The 17,552-nt window shown below is 40.7% G+C and overlaps 1 protein-coding gene across 1 annotated transcript; it reads left to right on the top strand.

Annotated features, from left to right (window-relative positions):
* Positions 1-1,565: 1,565 nt before the first annotated feature.
* LOC148868421 (CASP-like protein 5A2) lies at positions 1,566-15,642 on the top strand. The gene is made up of 3 exons (XM_088972549.1): positions 1,566-2,416; positions 13,755-13,887; positions 15,294-15,642. The coding sequence occupies exons 1-3, from the start codon at positions 2,205-2,207 to the stop codon at positions 15,483-15,485; spliced, it is 537 nt and encodes a 178-aa protein (XP_088828675.1). The 5' UTR covers positions 1,566-2,204; the 3' UTR covers positions 15,486-15,642.
* Positions 15,643-17,552: the final 1,910 nt, after the last annotated feature.

Here is a 17,552-nt window from a genome sequence, read left to right as displayed (position 1 = left end):
GCTGTGTGACACGTGTCCCAGTTAATGTGCCTTTTATTTAAACTTTTTTGCTCCATTATACATAAATTATCTATTATTTTCTTACTTTTGTCAAAATAATAAAAAATAAAAAAATAGAACGTACATGAGTCCCAACTCCCAACACATTTAGGTTTTCCTTGTGCTTACATAACTGGGACATGTATCACCCAACTATTACGTGCTCACTCATTGTGCTTACATAACGTGCCTACTACATTAGGACCCATCTAGTTAGTTTTGGTTAACCTAACAAATAAACCGTGGTGCTTTTTAAAACATTGCTTTTGATCTCTTGCCCATAAGAACTCTACCCACATCTACCCATAACACACTATGTCCTTGAATTGGGAACATCTCCACGTGCATAATACTATGTAGGAGGATGAGATGTTCCTCATGTATGATTGCGATGTTACGTGGGTAGACGCTGACAGAGTTATTGTGGGCAGGAAATCTAGGATCCTCAATCCCAAGCATCCTATTGATGGATTGATTCGATTGGTTTCGGTTCACAAATATAAAAACCACAAGGTTCAGTTCGGTTTAAAAAGTATGCTCATGATTTGGTTAACCGAAGCGTGAGCCATAAGCACCTGTAGGTGTAAGTTGGGCGGGACTACCTATTCATGGTCCAGGTAGCTCGACGGGCCGCCCCAACCCCCCGAACGGGCTTGCGCATAGTTTTTAGCCTGCAGGCCTAAAAGCTTGAGCTCGACTATTTTACGAGTCGGGCTTGGGATTTGCCACAAAAGCCAAGCCCGGCCTGACCAAGTGTAACCTATTATAATTTCTAAACCCTAGCCAAATAAGTACCCTTTCTTATTCCCTTTCTCCAGTCTTCATCTTCTTATCTCCTCACTATTACTCATAAGAATCGGTGCAAGCCCAAACAGGCAGCCACCATTGTTAATCTCAGAGGCAACATGTGAGCTCGGGCATCGGCGATCTCAAGCATTGGTCCTCTCTCTTTCTCTGGTGGTGAGTTCTCTCTCTCTCTATCTCTCTCTCCACCAATCCTCTCTCTATCGTCTCTCCCGTAGTTCTCATTCTCGGTTTCTCACTAACTGAGTCATTGTTGCATATTCTCATCTTCTTAGGAACCGGCGCCACCAGTGGACTACTACGGTGAGTTCACGCTGTGTGTGTGTGTTCCATCTTCTCAATGTTCTCATTCTCACCAGTGAACACCAACGCCACCGGTGAACTTCGACGAACTCAAGATGCAATCTTCAATAAAAGTGAAAAAAAACATTGTTAGGTCAAGCTTTAGGCTTTGAGCTTTTTAAGAGGGCCGGGCTTGAGCCCAAGTTGTAGGCCTGTTAGTCAGGCTGGGCTAGGGCTCGGGCCTGAAAAAATACTGTTAATGAGGAGTGAAAGCCCGGCCCGGCCCATGAACTTGTCTAGGCGGGGAGGAAGGCCATTCATCAATGATCATTCGTACATAGGCCGTGCAGGCTATGGTGTTACCCGTTACGTACTCCCGTGTGAACGGCACAGGAAATAAGTCAAATAACTAGTTGCCACGTGGCTAGTAGAGGACGCTTACGCAGGTTAGTAAGCTGGAACTCTGGAAGTAGGCCAAGGCGCCAAGCAGCTGGACGAAGTTCCTATAAAAAAAAAGAAGTTCCCATGTCGCGTTTACGTTCTTTCGATCGTAAAGAGTGAAGACTGATCGGAGTATCTTGTTATGTTTGTTACGTTCTTCTTTGTAAGTTTGAAGAATTAGAGCTCTGAAGCAAGGGGGTGCCTGCCTGTGTTGCCCTAGCATCTGATGGGCATAGTGTCCCGAGTTGGAAATATATTGTACTTCCCCCAAATTGTGTAAGCCTAGGGTTCATTTACCATTTACGTGGTTGAGGATTTTGTTTGCAGAATCAGGGGTTTGTGGTTTTATTGGTGGAAAAATTGTTCCATTTTTGTCTCAGAACAATCAGGTTAGGGTTTTCTTCAACTTAATTTGTGGAATTGGGCTACCGGACATATTATCTTTCCTGTTCAATAGAATATCGGAGGGTCGACACGGTTGGAGTGCTAAGTTAGGGGGTGGGATCAATGGTTCCACTCCCCCGTGTTTGAATGCGAGAGTGGAAGCGTTACTGTCTCCGCGTGTCCATGGGCATCGCTGGGCTATAAGAATTAATAATCCATTTTCTTTTATATAACTCATATATTATTCTGAAGCAATGAATGCAAGTCATCCAGCGGTTCACCCTGTTGAAGCCCCCCCTCTAACTGATGCTGCAAACAATGTGCCGAGAGTGAGGATGAAGGACATCCAAGGAATGCCTGGAACACTCGGCGGAGTCGCCTTACGCATATCTCAGTTTTTATTTGCAGTTGCAGCGCTTTGCGTCATGGCTTCCACTAACGATTTCACTTCTGTCACAACCTTCTGGTAATATTTTATTTCTGCCATTTTTTCCCTTCAATCTATTATCTCATCGTCTTTTTGCGGCTTATTTGAATTATTATAGGAATGAGGATAGGAACCTTTTTTTTTTTTGTGGAAAGGGTTAGGAACCACCGAACCAGAACAATAAAATAATCGGATTGGGGACCTGAATGGTATAAATTTGATGCGGTTTATTTGTATGTTGTTTTATGCTACAGAACTTACACTTTGGTCTTAGTGACCAATCTAATGCATAGTAAGGATACAATCTGAAAAACTTGATGTACCGAGAAAGGCGTGGAGATGAATCATGGATTGTGTAGTTATTTTTCCCTAGTAGTTGCATGAGTTTTAAATTTTAATACAGAATCCAATCTGATCTCGTTGCGTTGTTCACATGCTTGAACAGCACCTGTTTTCTTTTGACCCAATTGTTCAGTACTCAAACACATGGAACTTTTGTGATTAGGTTCCTTGGGTTATTGCCAAGTACTGGTATTTATTAATTCCGTTATACAATTAGGAACACTATAATTTTTGTATCATATCATTATCATCTAAGTCTTATCCCAATTATACTGGATCATGCTTCACCATTCCAGTCTGTTTAGTGCTATATCTATTGCTAAATTATGAGCGCTTAAATAGTTTTTTACTACTTCAATTCATGTCTTTTTTGGTCTACTCTTAGCCCTACTAGCCCCTTCAACTTGCAACAGGTTTGCTTATTCTTATGGGTGCTGTAGATGGTCTTCTATGCACATGAGAAAACCATCTTAGTCTATATCTCTTGTTTGATCAACTATTGGAACTACTTTTGGGTTCATTTGAATGACTTTGTTTGTGACCATATCTTTCCTAGTTTTTCCACTTATCCATATCAGCATACACATTTCTTTCCTTTTCTTTTTTTTGATAATTCTCAGCATATACATTTCTTCCATACTTTTTTTTTTACATGTTGTCTCTTGACCACCCAACACTTTGCTCTATACTGTATCACTAGCCTTACAACTGTTTTATAGAGTTTTCCTTTTAATCCAAGTGATATTTGCCTATCACATAAGACTCCAAATGCACCTCTTCTTTTTGCCCATCGTGCTCTAATTCTATGGGCTGCATCATACAAAATCTCTCCCTTGTTATGATTATGAATTATCGAACCAAAGAAATGGAAAGGTCAAATCAAGTCATCTCCTGCTCTTCAATCCTAAATTGCTCCTGCATCAGTATTTGGTTTTTTTTGGCACAAGAGGAATGCAAGGATATTCAAAAACAAAAGCAGCATTGTTTGCTGCCCTGCAAGGTGTACAGTTTGCAGCTCAATTAGGGGTGGAACAGCTAATAGTTGAAGGTGACTCAAAGGTTGTAATAAGCTGGTTGCAGGACCTAGAGTTGGTAGTTTGGTGCTTCAGGAATGAAATAAAAAAGTTGAAGGTGCTGACAAGAAACATGGACCTAAGAATACAATGGGTGGGGAGATCAACAAATGGTATGGCACTGTCTAGGCAAGTAAGGGGCAGCTAGGGAAGTTTTGTATTGGCACAACCGTAACCTATTGCTTTTGTTTTCTTCTTTAGTGGAGAGATCGCAGCTCGCGTTTCTCCAAGGGCTGCTTGTATGTGCTAATATTTCCAAATTAATAAAAGGTTCTATTTATTTATAAAAAAGCAGTTTTGTAGACACAGTATTCCAGAAAATCTAGGGAAAAATGTTTTCTTGGCTTACTATGAACAAGTTATTTAAGGACAGAAATTATAGTTCCTTTTTTTGTATATGGAAGTCTTTCTGTAAAGTAGGGTTTGGGGGTATAAGACTGCATGGGCAGTGATTGTAAAATCCCCGTGTACAGCAGCTTGTTATACATGCTTTTTTTTTTTATTATTTTAAATGATACTATGCATTACTTTTTTTTTTGGGAAAAGGTAATGTAATATTTATTGATTCACAATCTGCACATACAAGCTGCGAGCAGTCCCGGAAAGGCAGACTGATCTACTCAGCAATTACATACTCCATCAAGAACTGGAATGAAAAGCAACAAACACATTACATACTCTACTCAGCAATTACAATTTCTCTCACAAATCCTATGTGTATCCTGATTTGGACTCCTATCATTATTAAATTTGCACAGAATATATTTTGTTTTGGTCATACTTATTTTAATAACTCTTGTTTCTAAGCTATTTATCTATAAACTTAATTTTGGGTTCAATCCTTTGTTAGTTTCATCAATTAACACAGAATCATCAGAAAATAACAAGCACCATGAAACCTCCTTGTGAATGTTTAGTCAATTCATCTATGATTAGTGCAAATAAACAAGGACAATTTTTCTATGTATATCTTTTATTTTATTGAGGGCATTGTGCTGTACGTTTGTCATGGCTTTTAGACTGTTCTGCATTCTTTCTTGTGTGGTTCCCTTTTTCCTCTCATTAATATTAATACAACAAAATCTCCTTACCCCATCACAAGTCTAGCTAGGAATATCAAGGTATTCTCACCTTATTGCTTTTGTCCTTTACATTGCCAATATTTGTTTTAATCTTTTATTTTGTTTTGGTTACATTGGCCTGAGTGGTTGAAAAAACTATGTTAGCTCAACTTAGTAAAGCCTTATCCATTTGTAGGTGCTTAGGTAGACCATGACACCATGTTTATGTTATTTAGGGTCATTTGGTAGGGGATTACTTAAAAAGGTCAACAGCCAACCTATTACAGAGATACTGTTATGGGCCCGGGCGTAGGATCTCGTCACGGGTCGGTCCACGGGGAGAACCTCTAGCTTCCCCTTGCCTCTCCCTTTGCGTGCAGACCCTATCGTAGCGACCTAAGGGGTGATTTGTCCAAGAGATCACCCTAACTCACCTCAACTCTTCTCTTGACTGAAATTCTTGGATACCTTTATTCAATAATAGTGGCTCCTTAAATAGGAGATTACAAGAGTCCTGCTCTTAGGGAGACTCCTTGCTGAATAGGGAGACTCCAACTCTATCTTGATAAGATAAGACTGATAAGATAAGATAAGTCTCTCTTAATCCTAATCTAATAAAATAAGTCTCTCTTAATCCTAATCTAATAAGATAAGATAAGATAATCTACTAACTTAATAAGATAAGAATAACAAGATAGTCTAATCTAATCTGCTGAATGGATAAGACTCTTGTTGTTGAATTGGATAGGATGAGAACACCAGATCATTGCTGCTGCTGCTCCCAATACGCGCCCACATCATTACTCCCCTCTTGGACTACGAGCTTGTCCTCAAGCTTGAATTCAGGATGGGTGTCGGGAAACACCGTCAAAGGAATCCCGGATAGGTGGAATGACCTTGCCCTCCTGGATCGGGTTCCAATGAAAAGGTTTCATCCTCATCTTCCTCTTGTTTCACCAGGAGGCAGAAAAATCTCTTGCACTTGTGCCTTGCTGAGTAGAGTTCATCGCAATTAAAACATTGTCCCCTCGCCCTGCGTTCCGCCATCTCAGCCCTGGACAAGTGCTTAATAAGGGGTGCAACGACGCTGCTCCCCACATTGGATGCTGATCTGGAATTGTTGCTTGTCTGTGGCTTCCGTTCTTGGTTGGCTGCTGAATATGGAGCCATTCCGAGTGGTTCCGGGGATGCCCAAGCTGATGGAGGCCGCCCCATACTGAAGGTTTCGTGGCTGAGTTGTAGTTTGCGTTTGGAGGCGCGAGCTATATTCATGGCTGTAACCAGGTTGGGGGGATTCTGCATTTCCACGTCCACCCGCAGGGGTTCTGCTAACCCAGCGGTGAACATGTCTACCTGCTAGTCCGGTCGCACTGAAGATGCCCTGGTGAGGAGGGTATGTAACTGGCGCTGGTATTCTGCCATCGTGCCGTTTGTTTAAGGTTAATTAGCTTGCCTAAGGGGTTGCTTGTCAGTGGGGGCCCAAATCTAAGAAGGCAGTAGGACTTGGATTGGGTCCAACTAAGCCCAGGTTCTTCCTGTTCTAATCGATAGAACCACAGTTGCGCTTCCTCTGTTAAGTGAAAGGCGGCTAGGCTTACCTTATCTCAATCGTCTATCCGTTGATTTCGAGAAAACTGCTCACATTGGTACAGCCAGCCCAAGGGATCTTCGTTGCCGTTGTACGACAGGAATTCTAACCTGCTGTACTTGGGGATGACTGCGGCCCCCTGGTTGCCGAACTGCTGTTCGCTGAAAGATTCCGGTAGATTTGGTTGGCGGCCGCTAGTGGCTGTCACCCCTTTTGTGTTCCTCTCTTTGCTAGAAAGGAATAACTCCATTAGACGCCGTAGCTCCCTTACTTTGTCCTTGATTTCTCGTACTTCCGAGCTGGTCTCCATGAGTCGGTGCTCGAGTTCATGGACCCTGGACTGCAACTGCTCCAGATCACCCATGACACCTTGCTTTGATACCAAAATGTTATGGGCCCGGGCGTAGGATCTTGTCACGAGTTGGTCCACGGGGAGAACCTCTAGCTTCCCCTTGCCCCTCCCTTTGCGTGCAGACCTTATCGTGGCGACCTAAGGGGTGATTTGTCCAAGAGATCACCCTAACTCTCCTCAACTCTTCTCTTGACTGAAATTCTTGGATGCCTTTATTCAATTATAGTGGCTCCTTAAATAGGAGATGGAGTCCTGCTCTTAGGGAGACTCCTTGCTGAATAGGGAGACCTCCAACTCTATCTTGATAAGATAAGATAAGTCTCTCTTAGTCATAATCTAATAAGATAAGATAAGTCTCTCTTAGTCCTAATCTAATAAGATAAGATAATCTAGTATACTAACTTAATAAGATAAGAATAACAAGATAGTCTGATGGAGGCCCATCCCATCATGGGGGCCCACCTCACCATATGGGCGGCAGTTCATAGGATAAGGGAGCTTGCAGGATAAGGATAATTCAAGAATTCAAGATTATCCCATAATTCAAGACCCATCAAGAATCCAAGAATTTAAGATCCATCAAGAATTCAAGAATTCAAGATAAATCAAGAATTCAAGAATTCAAGATACATCCAGATCCAAGACTCAAGGAAGTTCAAGATCCAAGGTAATTCCAAGAAGACAGGATAAGTCATGCACCCAGGGAGATCGGACAGTGGACATCAAGCCCAAGAGTGTTCAATCCTATCAAGACAAAGATCAAGATTAAGAAGAGTTCAATCCTAGCAGATTAGAGATCTATCACAATTTTCTTTCCTAGTTATTCTACAATTTCCAAATGTATTATAAATATTGTTATTTTCCAAGATAATACACAATTCAGTTTTTTGCCAACTTTTCTCTCCTCTAGAGATTTACGTAAAAGCTTTGCTACGAAGCTAGTGTTCGCCCGATGCTTGCATAGCCAGCCCGGTTTAGTGCTTTCACATTGCGTCAGGTGGTATCAAAGCAGGGAGTTCGCCCAGTCAGATGGCCAACCAAGACGGTAGTAGTCGCAACCCACCCCATGACGGAGATCAAGGGTTCCCAGCTGTTTGGAGAGCAATCGAAGAGCAGTGCACGACCATACGTAACATTGAACAACAGTTGGCCGAGATGGCTGAACAACTGTGAACCTTGTTACGGGAGGTTGTTCCACGGAATAGGGAAAATCCACATCCAATCGAAGGAGACGACCACGACAGACCACCCGTCAACGCTGCATCCCGACGTCCAGTTCTTGACGATGACAGTGATGATGAGTTAGAATTCTGTGGTGCTCCAGTTTTTCCCGGCAACGACAGAAATTGGCACAATCAAGGTAATTTCAATCCCCGTAGGAATAATGATGAATTTAAACTCAAGGTAGATATTCCTACTTTTAGTGGGGATCTTGGCATAGAAGGACTTCTAGATTGGATTACAGAAGTCGATCGTTTCTTCGAGTATATGGAAATCCCAGAAGAACGGAGAGTCAAACTAGTAGCCTTCCGACTAAAAGGAGGCGCATCCGTTTGGTGGGAACACATGAGAGAGACCCAGATCAGAGAAGGAAGGGGTTTTGTTCGAACCTGGAGGCGCATGAAATAGTTAAACAGAGGTAGATTTTTACCCCCAGATTATGAACAATACATGTTTAAATCATACCAACGGTGTGCGCAGGGTTCCCGTAGCGTTAATGAATATACCTCTGAATTTTTAAGATTAGCTAAAAGAAATCAGTGATAAACAGCAGGCAACACGTTATCTGAGCGGTTCTTAGTGTGCAGGAAGCAAGGAACCTAGCCTTAAAGGCAGAATTGATGTTCCAAGAAAAGGCCCGTAGTGATAATTATCGCCGGTACAGCGGGAGCGACAACTGTCGACAGAAGCAAGCCAGTTTCAGGAGCACAACCATCTCACCCGGCAAATACAGCTAACATCGGTAAGGCCATCACAAGAGGACATACTTGAGGTAACCCTTCCAACCCTCCTAAACCCAGTAATCCCTATGCAAAGCCTGCTCCTTTAAAATGCTTTAAATGTAATGAGGTTGGGCATAGATCCAGTGACTGTCCCAAAAGGAAGGCAGCTAATATGATAGAAAGGGAGGAGGAAGAAGATGTGGAGGAGGAAATGTACCGTGGATCTAATGGGGAAGATGAAGAGGGTCCATACGAACATGAAGAGTATACTTGTGTTGTGAGAAAATTAATGCTATCCCAGAAAAATAAAGATACTTCTCAAAGGCATAGATTGTTCCGTACTAGATGTACTGTCAAGAAAATATTATTTGCAGGGATGGAATACAAAAGTTACAACTACTTCCTGAAAAACATCTAAACCCATACGCAATTGGGTGGATCAAGGAAGGAGGCGGCGTACGGGTGGAGGAACGCTGCAAGGTACCATTTTCTATTGGTAAGTATAATGATGAAGCATATTGTGATATTGTAGACATGGATGCTTGCCATATTTTGTTAGGTAGGCCTTGGCAATTTGATATAGATGCAAGGCACATGGGTATGAAGAATACCTACCAACTTAAAAAAGAGGGTATACATTACACTTTGTTACCCATGGCTGAAAAGAATGTTCCAAAGGCCCCAAAAACAAATGAGAAAAATTTCTTTACTATTACACATCATCATGCTGAATTTGTAAAAGAATGTAAGGATACCTGCGAGGTACATTTGTTGGTAGTAAAGGGAGAAGATATGAATGAGACCCTGGAGGGGAATAAAATTCCAGTGGAAGTACAGGAACTACTTGATAAGTTCCATGATGTAGTTCCAGATGAGTTACCAAATGAGTTCCCACTCATGAGAGATATACAACATCATATTGACTTTGTTCCAGGTGCTAGTCTACCTAATCTACCACATTACAGGATGAGTCATAAAGAGAAAGAAATTTTACGGGAAAAAGGTAGAATTGTTGAAAAAGGGACACATTCAAGTCAGTATGAGTCCTTGTGCAGTACCAACATTGCTAACACCAAAGAAGGATGGAAGTTGGAGGATGTGTGTCGACAGCAGGGCCATTAATAAAATTACTATTGGTTACAAATTCCCCATTCCTAGGCTGGGCGACATGCTAGATCATCTTAATGGATCTGTAGTTTTCTTAAAAATCGATTTCAGGAGTGGATACCATCAAATTAGGATCCGTCCCGGAGATGAATGGAAGACAACCTTTAAGACTAGAGATGGCCTGTTCGAATGGTTAGTCATGCCCTTTGGACTAGTCAACGCAACCAACACATTCATGAGGCTGATGAACCAGGTACTGTGTCCCTTTACTGGTAAATTTGTTCTGGTATATTTTGATGATATTTTAATTTACAGCAAATCTATCACTGAGCACATTGGACATATTAGGGATGTCATAAAAGCATTAAGGGAAAATAAATTATATGCTAATTTGAATAAATGCATTTTTATGAGTGATACTTTATTATTCCTGGGATTTATTGTGAGCAAGGAAGGAATTAAAGTAGGTGAAGAAAAGGTGAAAGTGAGTGGCCGACCCCATCAAATGTCACAGATGTGAGACGCTTCCATGGGTTAGCAACTTTCTACAGGCGCTTTATTAAACATTTTAGCAGTATTATAGCTCCCATCACTGAATGTTTGAAAAATGGAAGATTTCAATGGGGAGAAGAACAAGAGAAAAGTTTGCTCTCATAAAAGAAAAGTTATGTACTGCTCCTGTCCTTGCTTTACCAGATTTTGATAAATTATTTGAAGTTGAATGTGACGTCAGTGGAGTTGGCATAGGGGCTGTATTGTCCCAAGAAAAGAGACCCATTGCGTTCTTCAGTGAAAAGTTATGTGAATCCAGGAGAAAGTGGTACACTTATGACAAAGAGTTCTATGCTGTGGTGAGAGCCTTGAAAACATGAGAACACTATTTAATTGCAAAAGAATTTGTTCTTTATACTGACCACCAGGCTTTAAAGTATCTCAGTGGGCAGAAGCAATTAAGAAGTGATTTACATGCAAGATGATCTGCTTTCCTCGACAAATTCCCCTACAAAATTGTGTATAAGGCTGGACAACAAAATAAAATGGCCGATGCCCTTAGTAGACGTGTAGCCCTCATCAAGACCCTCAACATTGAGATTGTGGGTTTTGAGTGCTTAAAAGACCTATATGCCCAGAATGAGGACTTTCGACAGGCATGGGAAAAATGTGTGAATTGACAGCCAGCAGATGATTTATACATTTATGATGGGTTCCTTATGAAAGGAGAACAACTGTGCATCCCTTGCACCTCCCTTCGCGAAAAGATCATCGGGGGTCTGCATGGGGGTGGATTAGCAGGACATCTGGGAAGGGACAAGACAATTGAAGCAATTAAGGGGCGTTATTATTGGCGAAATTAAGAAGATATGTGTCCACTGTTGTGAGTAGATGTTATGTCTGCCAGACAGCTAAGGGACAAACCCAAAATACTAGTCTCTACATGCCTATGCCTGTTCTTACTGCAATATGGGAAGACTTGTCCATGGATTTTGTGTTAGGCTTGCCAAAAACCCAAAGAATATATGGACTCCGTCTTCGTAGTGGTTGACAGGTTCTCTAAGATGGCTCACTTCCTCCCATGCAAGAAAACAACATATGCATCAGCGACAACCAAATTATTTTTCAGGGAGATTGTCCGTTTACATGGGGTACCCAAGACTATCACATCAGATCGAGACACAAGGCTCTTAAGTCACTTCTGGATGACCCTATGGAGGTTATTTGACTCATCACTAAATTTCAGCAGCACAGCCCATCCGCAGATAGACGGAAAAACAGAGGTGGTGAAGCAGACCTTTGGTAATTTGATTCGCAGTATATGTCGAGAGAGACTGAAACAATGGGATTTCGCCATTGCACAGGCTGAGTTCGCCTATAATAATGTAGTACACAACTCCACAGGTAGATTTCCATTCTCCATTGTCTACATGAAGGTTCCAAATCATGCACTAGATTTAGTGAAGCTACCCAGAGTACCCGGTGTCAGCACCTCTACAGAACAGATGGCGGACCAGATCCAATCCGTCCAAGAAGCCGTGAAGCAGAGACTATAACAAACCAACGCCAAGTACAAGTTGGCAGCATACAAGCATCGTCGACACCAAGTATTTGACGTCGGTGATGAATTTATGGTATTCTTAAGGAAGGAATGGATTCCAGTGGGAAAATACAACAAGTTGCAGCCTCGTGAGTACGGTCCATGCAAGATCGTGAAGAAAATCAACGACATTGCATATGTCGTGGACCTACCAGATCATATGGGTATCTCTAAGACATTCAATGTGGCTGACCTTCATCGCTACCTACCAGAGATGACACTTGCATATCCTAGTCACGACTCGGGGTCGAGTTCTTCCCAAGTGGGGGAGAATGATGGAGGCCCATCCCATAATGGGGCCCACCTCACCATATGGGCGGCAGTTCATAGGATAAGGGAGCTTGCAGGATAAGGATAATTCAAGAATTCAAGATTATCCCATAATTCAAGAATTCAATACCCATCAAGAATCCAATAATTCAAGATCCATCAAGAATTCAAGAATTCAAGATAAATCAAGAATTCAAGATAAATCAAGAATTCAAGAATCAAGATTATCCCATAATTCAAGAATTCAAGACCCATCAAGAATCCAAGAATTCAAGATCGATCAAGAATTCAAGAATTCAAGATAAATCAAGAATTCAAGAATTCAAGATAAATCAAGAATTCAAGAATCCAAGATAAATCAAGAACTCAAGAATCCAAGATAATTCAAGAATTCAAGATACATCTAGATCCAAGACTCAAGGAAATTCAAGATCCAAGGTAATTCCAAGAAGATAGGATAAGTCATGCACCCAGGGAGATCGGACGGTGGAGATCAAGCCCAAGAGTGTCGATCCTATCAAGACAAAGATCAAGATCAAGAAGAGTTCGATCCTAGCAGACTAGAGATATATCACAAATTCTTTCCTAGTTATTCTACAATTTCCAAATGTATTATAAATATTGTTATTTTCCAAGCTAATACACAATACAGTTTTTCGCCAACTTTTCTCTCTCCTCTAGAGATTTACATAAAAGCTTTGCTACAAAGCTGGTGTTCGCCCGGTGCTTGCATAGCCAGCCCAGTTTAGTGCTTCCACGCTGTGCCATAGTCTAATCTAATATGCTGAATGGATAAGACTGTTGCTGCCGAATTGGATAGGATGAGAACACTGGATCATTGTTGCTGCTGCTCCCAATACGCGTCCACATCAGATACTTCATCAATTTCTTTTTCTTGGAAAACCAATGAAAATCATGTTTTTAATGAGAATCCATCTCAGATGCTTGATAGTAGATAGGTTCTTACAATTTATATGCTTCTTTTGATACCCAAGCCCAGGAAGAAGCTTATTGAATTGAGTGGGTGGTTGAAGTGTTAGGTTTCTTTTACATTTCTTCATTCTATGTGGTGGTTATAATGTATTAATCTTTTGTACCTGTCATGGTAAAAGATTTGTTCATATTATGCTCATGTCATAGACTTGTACTATCCAAACATCTTACTAGCTTAGTCTCAAGTATGCTCTTTAAATCATCATTTTCCAAATGTTTTTTCTCGATAACCATTTCAATTTTCAGAAACACAAGTTCTTCAGGATCCAAATTTTCTGTAAGATCCAGTTTATTAAAACTAGGAGAAATCTCTTTTTTTTTTTTTTTCAATTGAGTGTCCTGGAGGTTTATTTGGAGCCTATTTTTCCACTTCACTGTTTATGTTTCCATTTTTGTGTGCTTGTACTTACGGATGAAGTGTTATATGATTTTTAGCATGTGTGTGTGGCATGAACTAGTTGTTTTTCCATCTTCTCTCTCATAACATTCATGTCAATGTAGCATCAACGTCTTTTTCCATCTCTCTTATAACATTTCTTGGTACTTCTTATGTCAGTTACCTTGTAGCAGCTGTTAGCTTGCAAAGTGTGTGGAGCTTGTCACTAGCCTTTGTAGACATATATGCCCTTCTTGTGAAGCGATGCTTGCGGAATTCTCGAATTGTCAGCCTGTTTACAATTGGTGATGGGGTAAGAACAATTTGTATCCGATAATACATTGTACAGAGAAGTGCTCACTGTTTCATTTTAAACAAGGAATGGTGTTTAGTTGTTGTGGTTCAGCTATTCACAATCAGAGGACTACTCTGTGATTGTTTTGGAACTGCAAATCTTTCAACTTTGACCAAATTTTTCATGTTGTGACTGAACTTTATTTGGAGTTAAGTATCCATTGGTTTGATTTAACATCTTGTGTGGACTTTCTGCTTCTTTCTGACCCTTAAACTCAGCCAGATTTTGTGTATTGAGTAAATCTTGGTTAGAGGTGCACTTTGATTATAAATCATAGGCCCAGCTTGCTTTTTTTTGGTCAAGGAGGGATGCATGGCTTCAACCTTGTCTTCCATGTTAGAAGCAACTTGTTGATATCTATAAGTTGTTAGTAGAAATATATCACCATAATCATTGATGCTGTATCAACTTCTCTGGGTTAGCTATGCAAATTCCTTCCTGCCATTCTACTTGTTTTAGGCCATTTGCATCTTTCTTTTCCTTGCTTCTCTGGGTTAGCTATACAAAACTTAATTGTCCTTAGTTGGTCATGTATTTGCCTATATCAACTAATATACACAAATATGTGGTTGATGTGGGCTGATAAGGGGTAGCACAGGCGATACAGGTGGATGATGTTGGACCATTCTCTCTGTGCCACATGCAGGTATAGATGAAAAGGATACATATAAACCTTTTTCATGACTATGTTGTTAAGAGAAAGGTTTATAGTATCAATTGTCTAAAAATGAGGGAAGTGTGGGTAGAGAATTACCTGGATTTGAAACAAGTTGTCAAAGATAATTTATTCTGCAAATATCCTTGATAGTGATAAATGGAGAAAGCATCAATTTGTGGCATGGATGAAGGCAAATTGCTTGATGGATGGCTTCAATGCATGCACATCAGATGCATGGATTGTTTTTGATCAGGTACAGTGTACCCGCATGTAAATGTTGTGTTGGAAGATAGTGTACAGACTGGGTGATGATGGAAATATGATTTTTGTTTGCATCATGACACATATCCGACAAAATGTCCAATAAACACAATCTGGACTCCTGAGAGCCAAAAGAAGTATGCCTGATTAAAAGAACAAAATGAGTGGGGATAAAATGCAACATGTCCCTATTTTGCATAGATGTGTTTTATGAAAGTTGTGACCACTCTCTCAGGATCCTGAGACAACTAATAAAATGCAGACACGACATGACCAACGTGTCCACATTTTTATGGGACTATCTCAGGATGGTCCTTGAGAGTTGAGACGGTGGTTACGGCTGATGTGAGTTCTGGAACCATGTTAATAATATATTTCATTTGCATTCCTCCATTGCTCATGTGGTTTCTTCCCTGCCTTCTAATACTGGGTCTTTCCAATTCAGGTAACATCCACACTTACCTTTGCTGCAGCCTGTGCATCAGCAGGAATTACTGTGCTCATTGGCAATGATCTTAATGATTGTGCTCGTAACCACTGTGCAAGGTTCGAGACAGCAACAGCAATGGCTTTCATCAGCTGGTTTACTGTTTCCCCATCTTTTCTCTTGAACTTTTGGTCACTGGCATCCCGGTGATTGAAGACCAGAAGAAGTTTATATTGTCTAAAAGTTGTGCTATTGGTGTGAATCTGATGGTTTTTTCCCCTACTATTTCTCACTCCAACAGTAGACTTACACAGTTGTGCATATCACATAAGTTGGCCTATTCATAAAATTGAAAGCATTTCGAATACATTATGCATGCAGAGGTATGTGGATATTGACATATCGTTTGAACTGCATTGTGAGGATGTCCACAGCCCACGCTAACCATGGTGTGGAATGCAACGTGCAATGCTTGCACGCTGGTCGTGCTGGGTGAAAACATCGGATGATCATTTACCAAAGTGATGTGTTTTGCACTTCCTATTTAGGATAGGGCGTTCTTTTTTCGGATTTTGAGAGAGGAAAGTTGGTCAATGGGATTTTGGTTCTGATTGATTTATGTGGGGACTAGGGAAAGTTTATTTTCTTGAGTATCACTTGCCCGGGTCAATGTTCAAAGTACCGATGCGCTTCTGTGTATCAGCAATATCGTATCAGTACTTAGAAACACATGAATCACTTTATTTTTTTTTTTATTTTTTTTTTCAAATCTTGGTTTCTTGGGAAGCTAAAAGTAGGTTTTTTCTATTAAAAAAAGGCGGGGTTCTCGAAACACTTGTAATAGGTGTAGGGAGGGTGTATCTTTTCAAAACATATGATATGACATGCTTAATATGGGGCGTATCGTATCGATACTTTGAACCTTGATCGGGGTAAGTGATACCCATCTCTAGGTGGGTAAATAACTTTCCCACTTAGGAGGGAGTTGTCAACACTTGAATGGGACAAAAAATGCCCATTTTAATAATAAATTTTTATGGCTAAAATGGTCATTGCTTTATTTATGTAAGAAATAAAAGAACATAGGTAAACACACTTACTCGGATAATTGCATTTACCTGGGTAAATAACTTACCAAAAAGCAAACGGGGCCTAAAGGGTTGCAAAGAAGCCCTAGAGCAGATAAATGAAAATGGGGCGATTGCTCTATGATTTAACCAATTAGTTTTAATTAGCTTTCCTTGTTTCCGTTTATTTTGAAAACAAATATGTGTGGCTATATTGAGCTTCAATTTGAATTTGGACAGCCATTGATTCAACTTAATGTTTGTTTGGCAATTCATTTCCAAAAGATCTGCTATAAGATTTGATGGTTAAAAGATAGAGTGAGCTTTTGCAAATAGATTTTGGAAGATCAAAGACTGTTTGGTTGAAATATTTTATATAGATTTCATAAAAGACCATAAAAGCTAAGGCTGTTTGGTAATGTGAATGTCTTGTGTATGGGCCCACAAACCTTTCATTTAACATGTGGGACCCACATACATTTTCTAAGGTGGTATCTACATACCATTGGTGGACATGTATATGGGGCCCACATACATTTTACAAGGTGGCCCTGACATACCATTGGACATGCATGTGGGGTCCATGTGTCGACATGTATGTGGGGTCCACGTACATTTTACAAGGTGGGTCCGACATACCATTGGTGGCCATGCATGTGGGGTCCATGTGTGGACATGTATGTGGGGCCCACATACATTTTACAAGGTGGGCCCCACATGCCATTGGTGGATATGCATGTGGGTCCATGTGTGGACATGTACGTGGGTTCCACATATATTTCCCAAAATAGGCCCCACATACCATTGGTAGGCCCCACTTACACATTTAAATAGTTTTTGTGGAAAGTTAACCCATTTTCTTCTACGCATATGCATTGTACCACATGTTCGAAGAAGACAGGGCGCTAAGAGACTGTAAAAGCTTCATTTGAAGCTTTCCGAAAAAGTCTAAATTCGGGTTTCTAGCTTCTTTTGTGGGCTGGAGCTTTTCCCGAATAAATCTTTCTATTGCCAAATAGGAAAAGTCTAGAATTTAAGCTTCCGAGCTTTTAAACAGCCCAAAGCCCACACCGAAAGACTTGCCAAACGCAGCCTTAGTCATCCTAGTGGACCTAGACCCTGCGCACTGAATGATTTATTCTGATATCAAGCATGATTTTGATGACTATTCTTTTAAAGAAATAATATTTGGTAGAAAATTAACGTTTCC

The sequence above is a fragment of the Nelumbo lutea genome, chromosome 2, assembly GCF_056320005.1.
Source record: "Nelumbo lutea isolate HS-2025 chromosome 2, American lotus-T2T, whole genome shotgun sequence".
In the NCBI taxonomy this organism is placed as follows: domain Eukaryota; kingdom Viridiplantae; phylum Streptophyta; class Magnoliopsida; order Proteales; family Nelumbonaceae; genus Nelumbo; species Nelumbo lutea.
The sequence above is the reverse complement of the archived record's forward strand: the minus strand, read 5'-3'. Positions and strand labels throughout refer to the sequence as shown.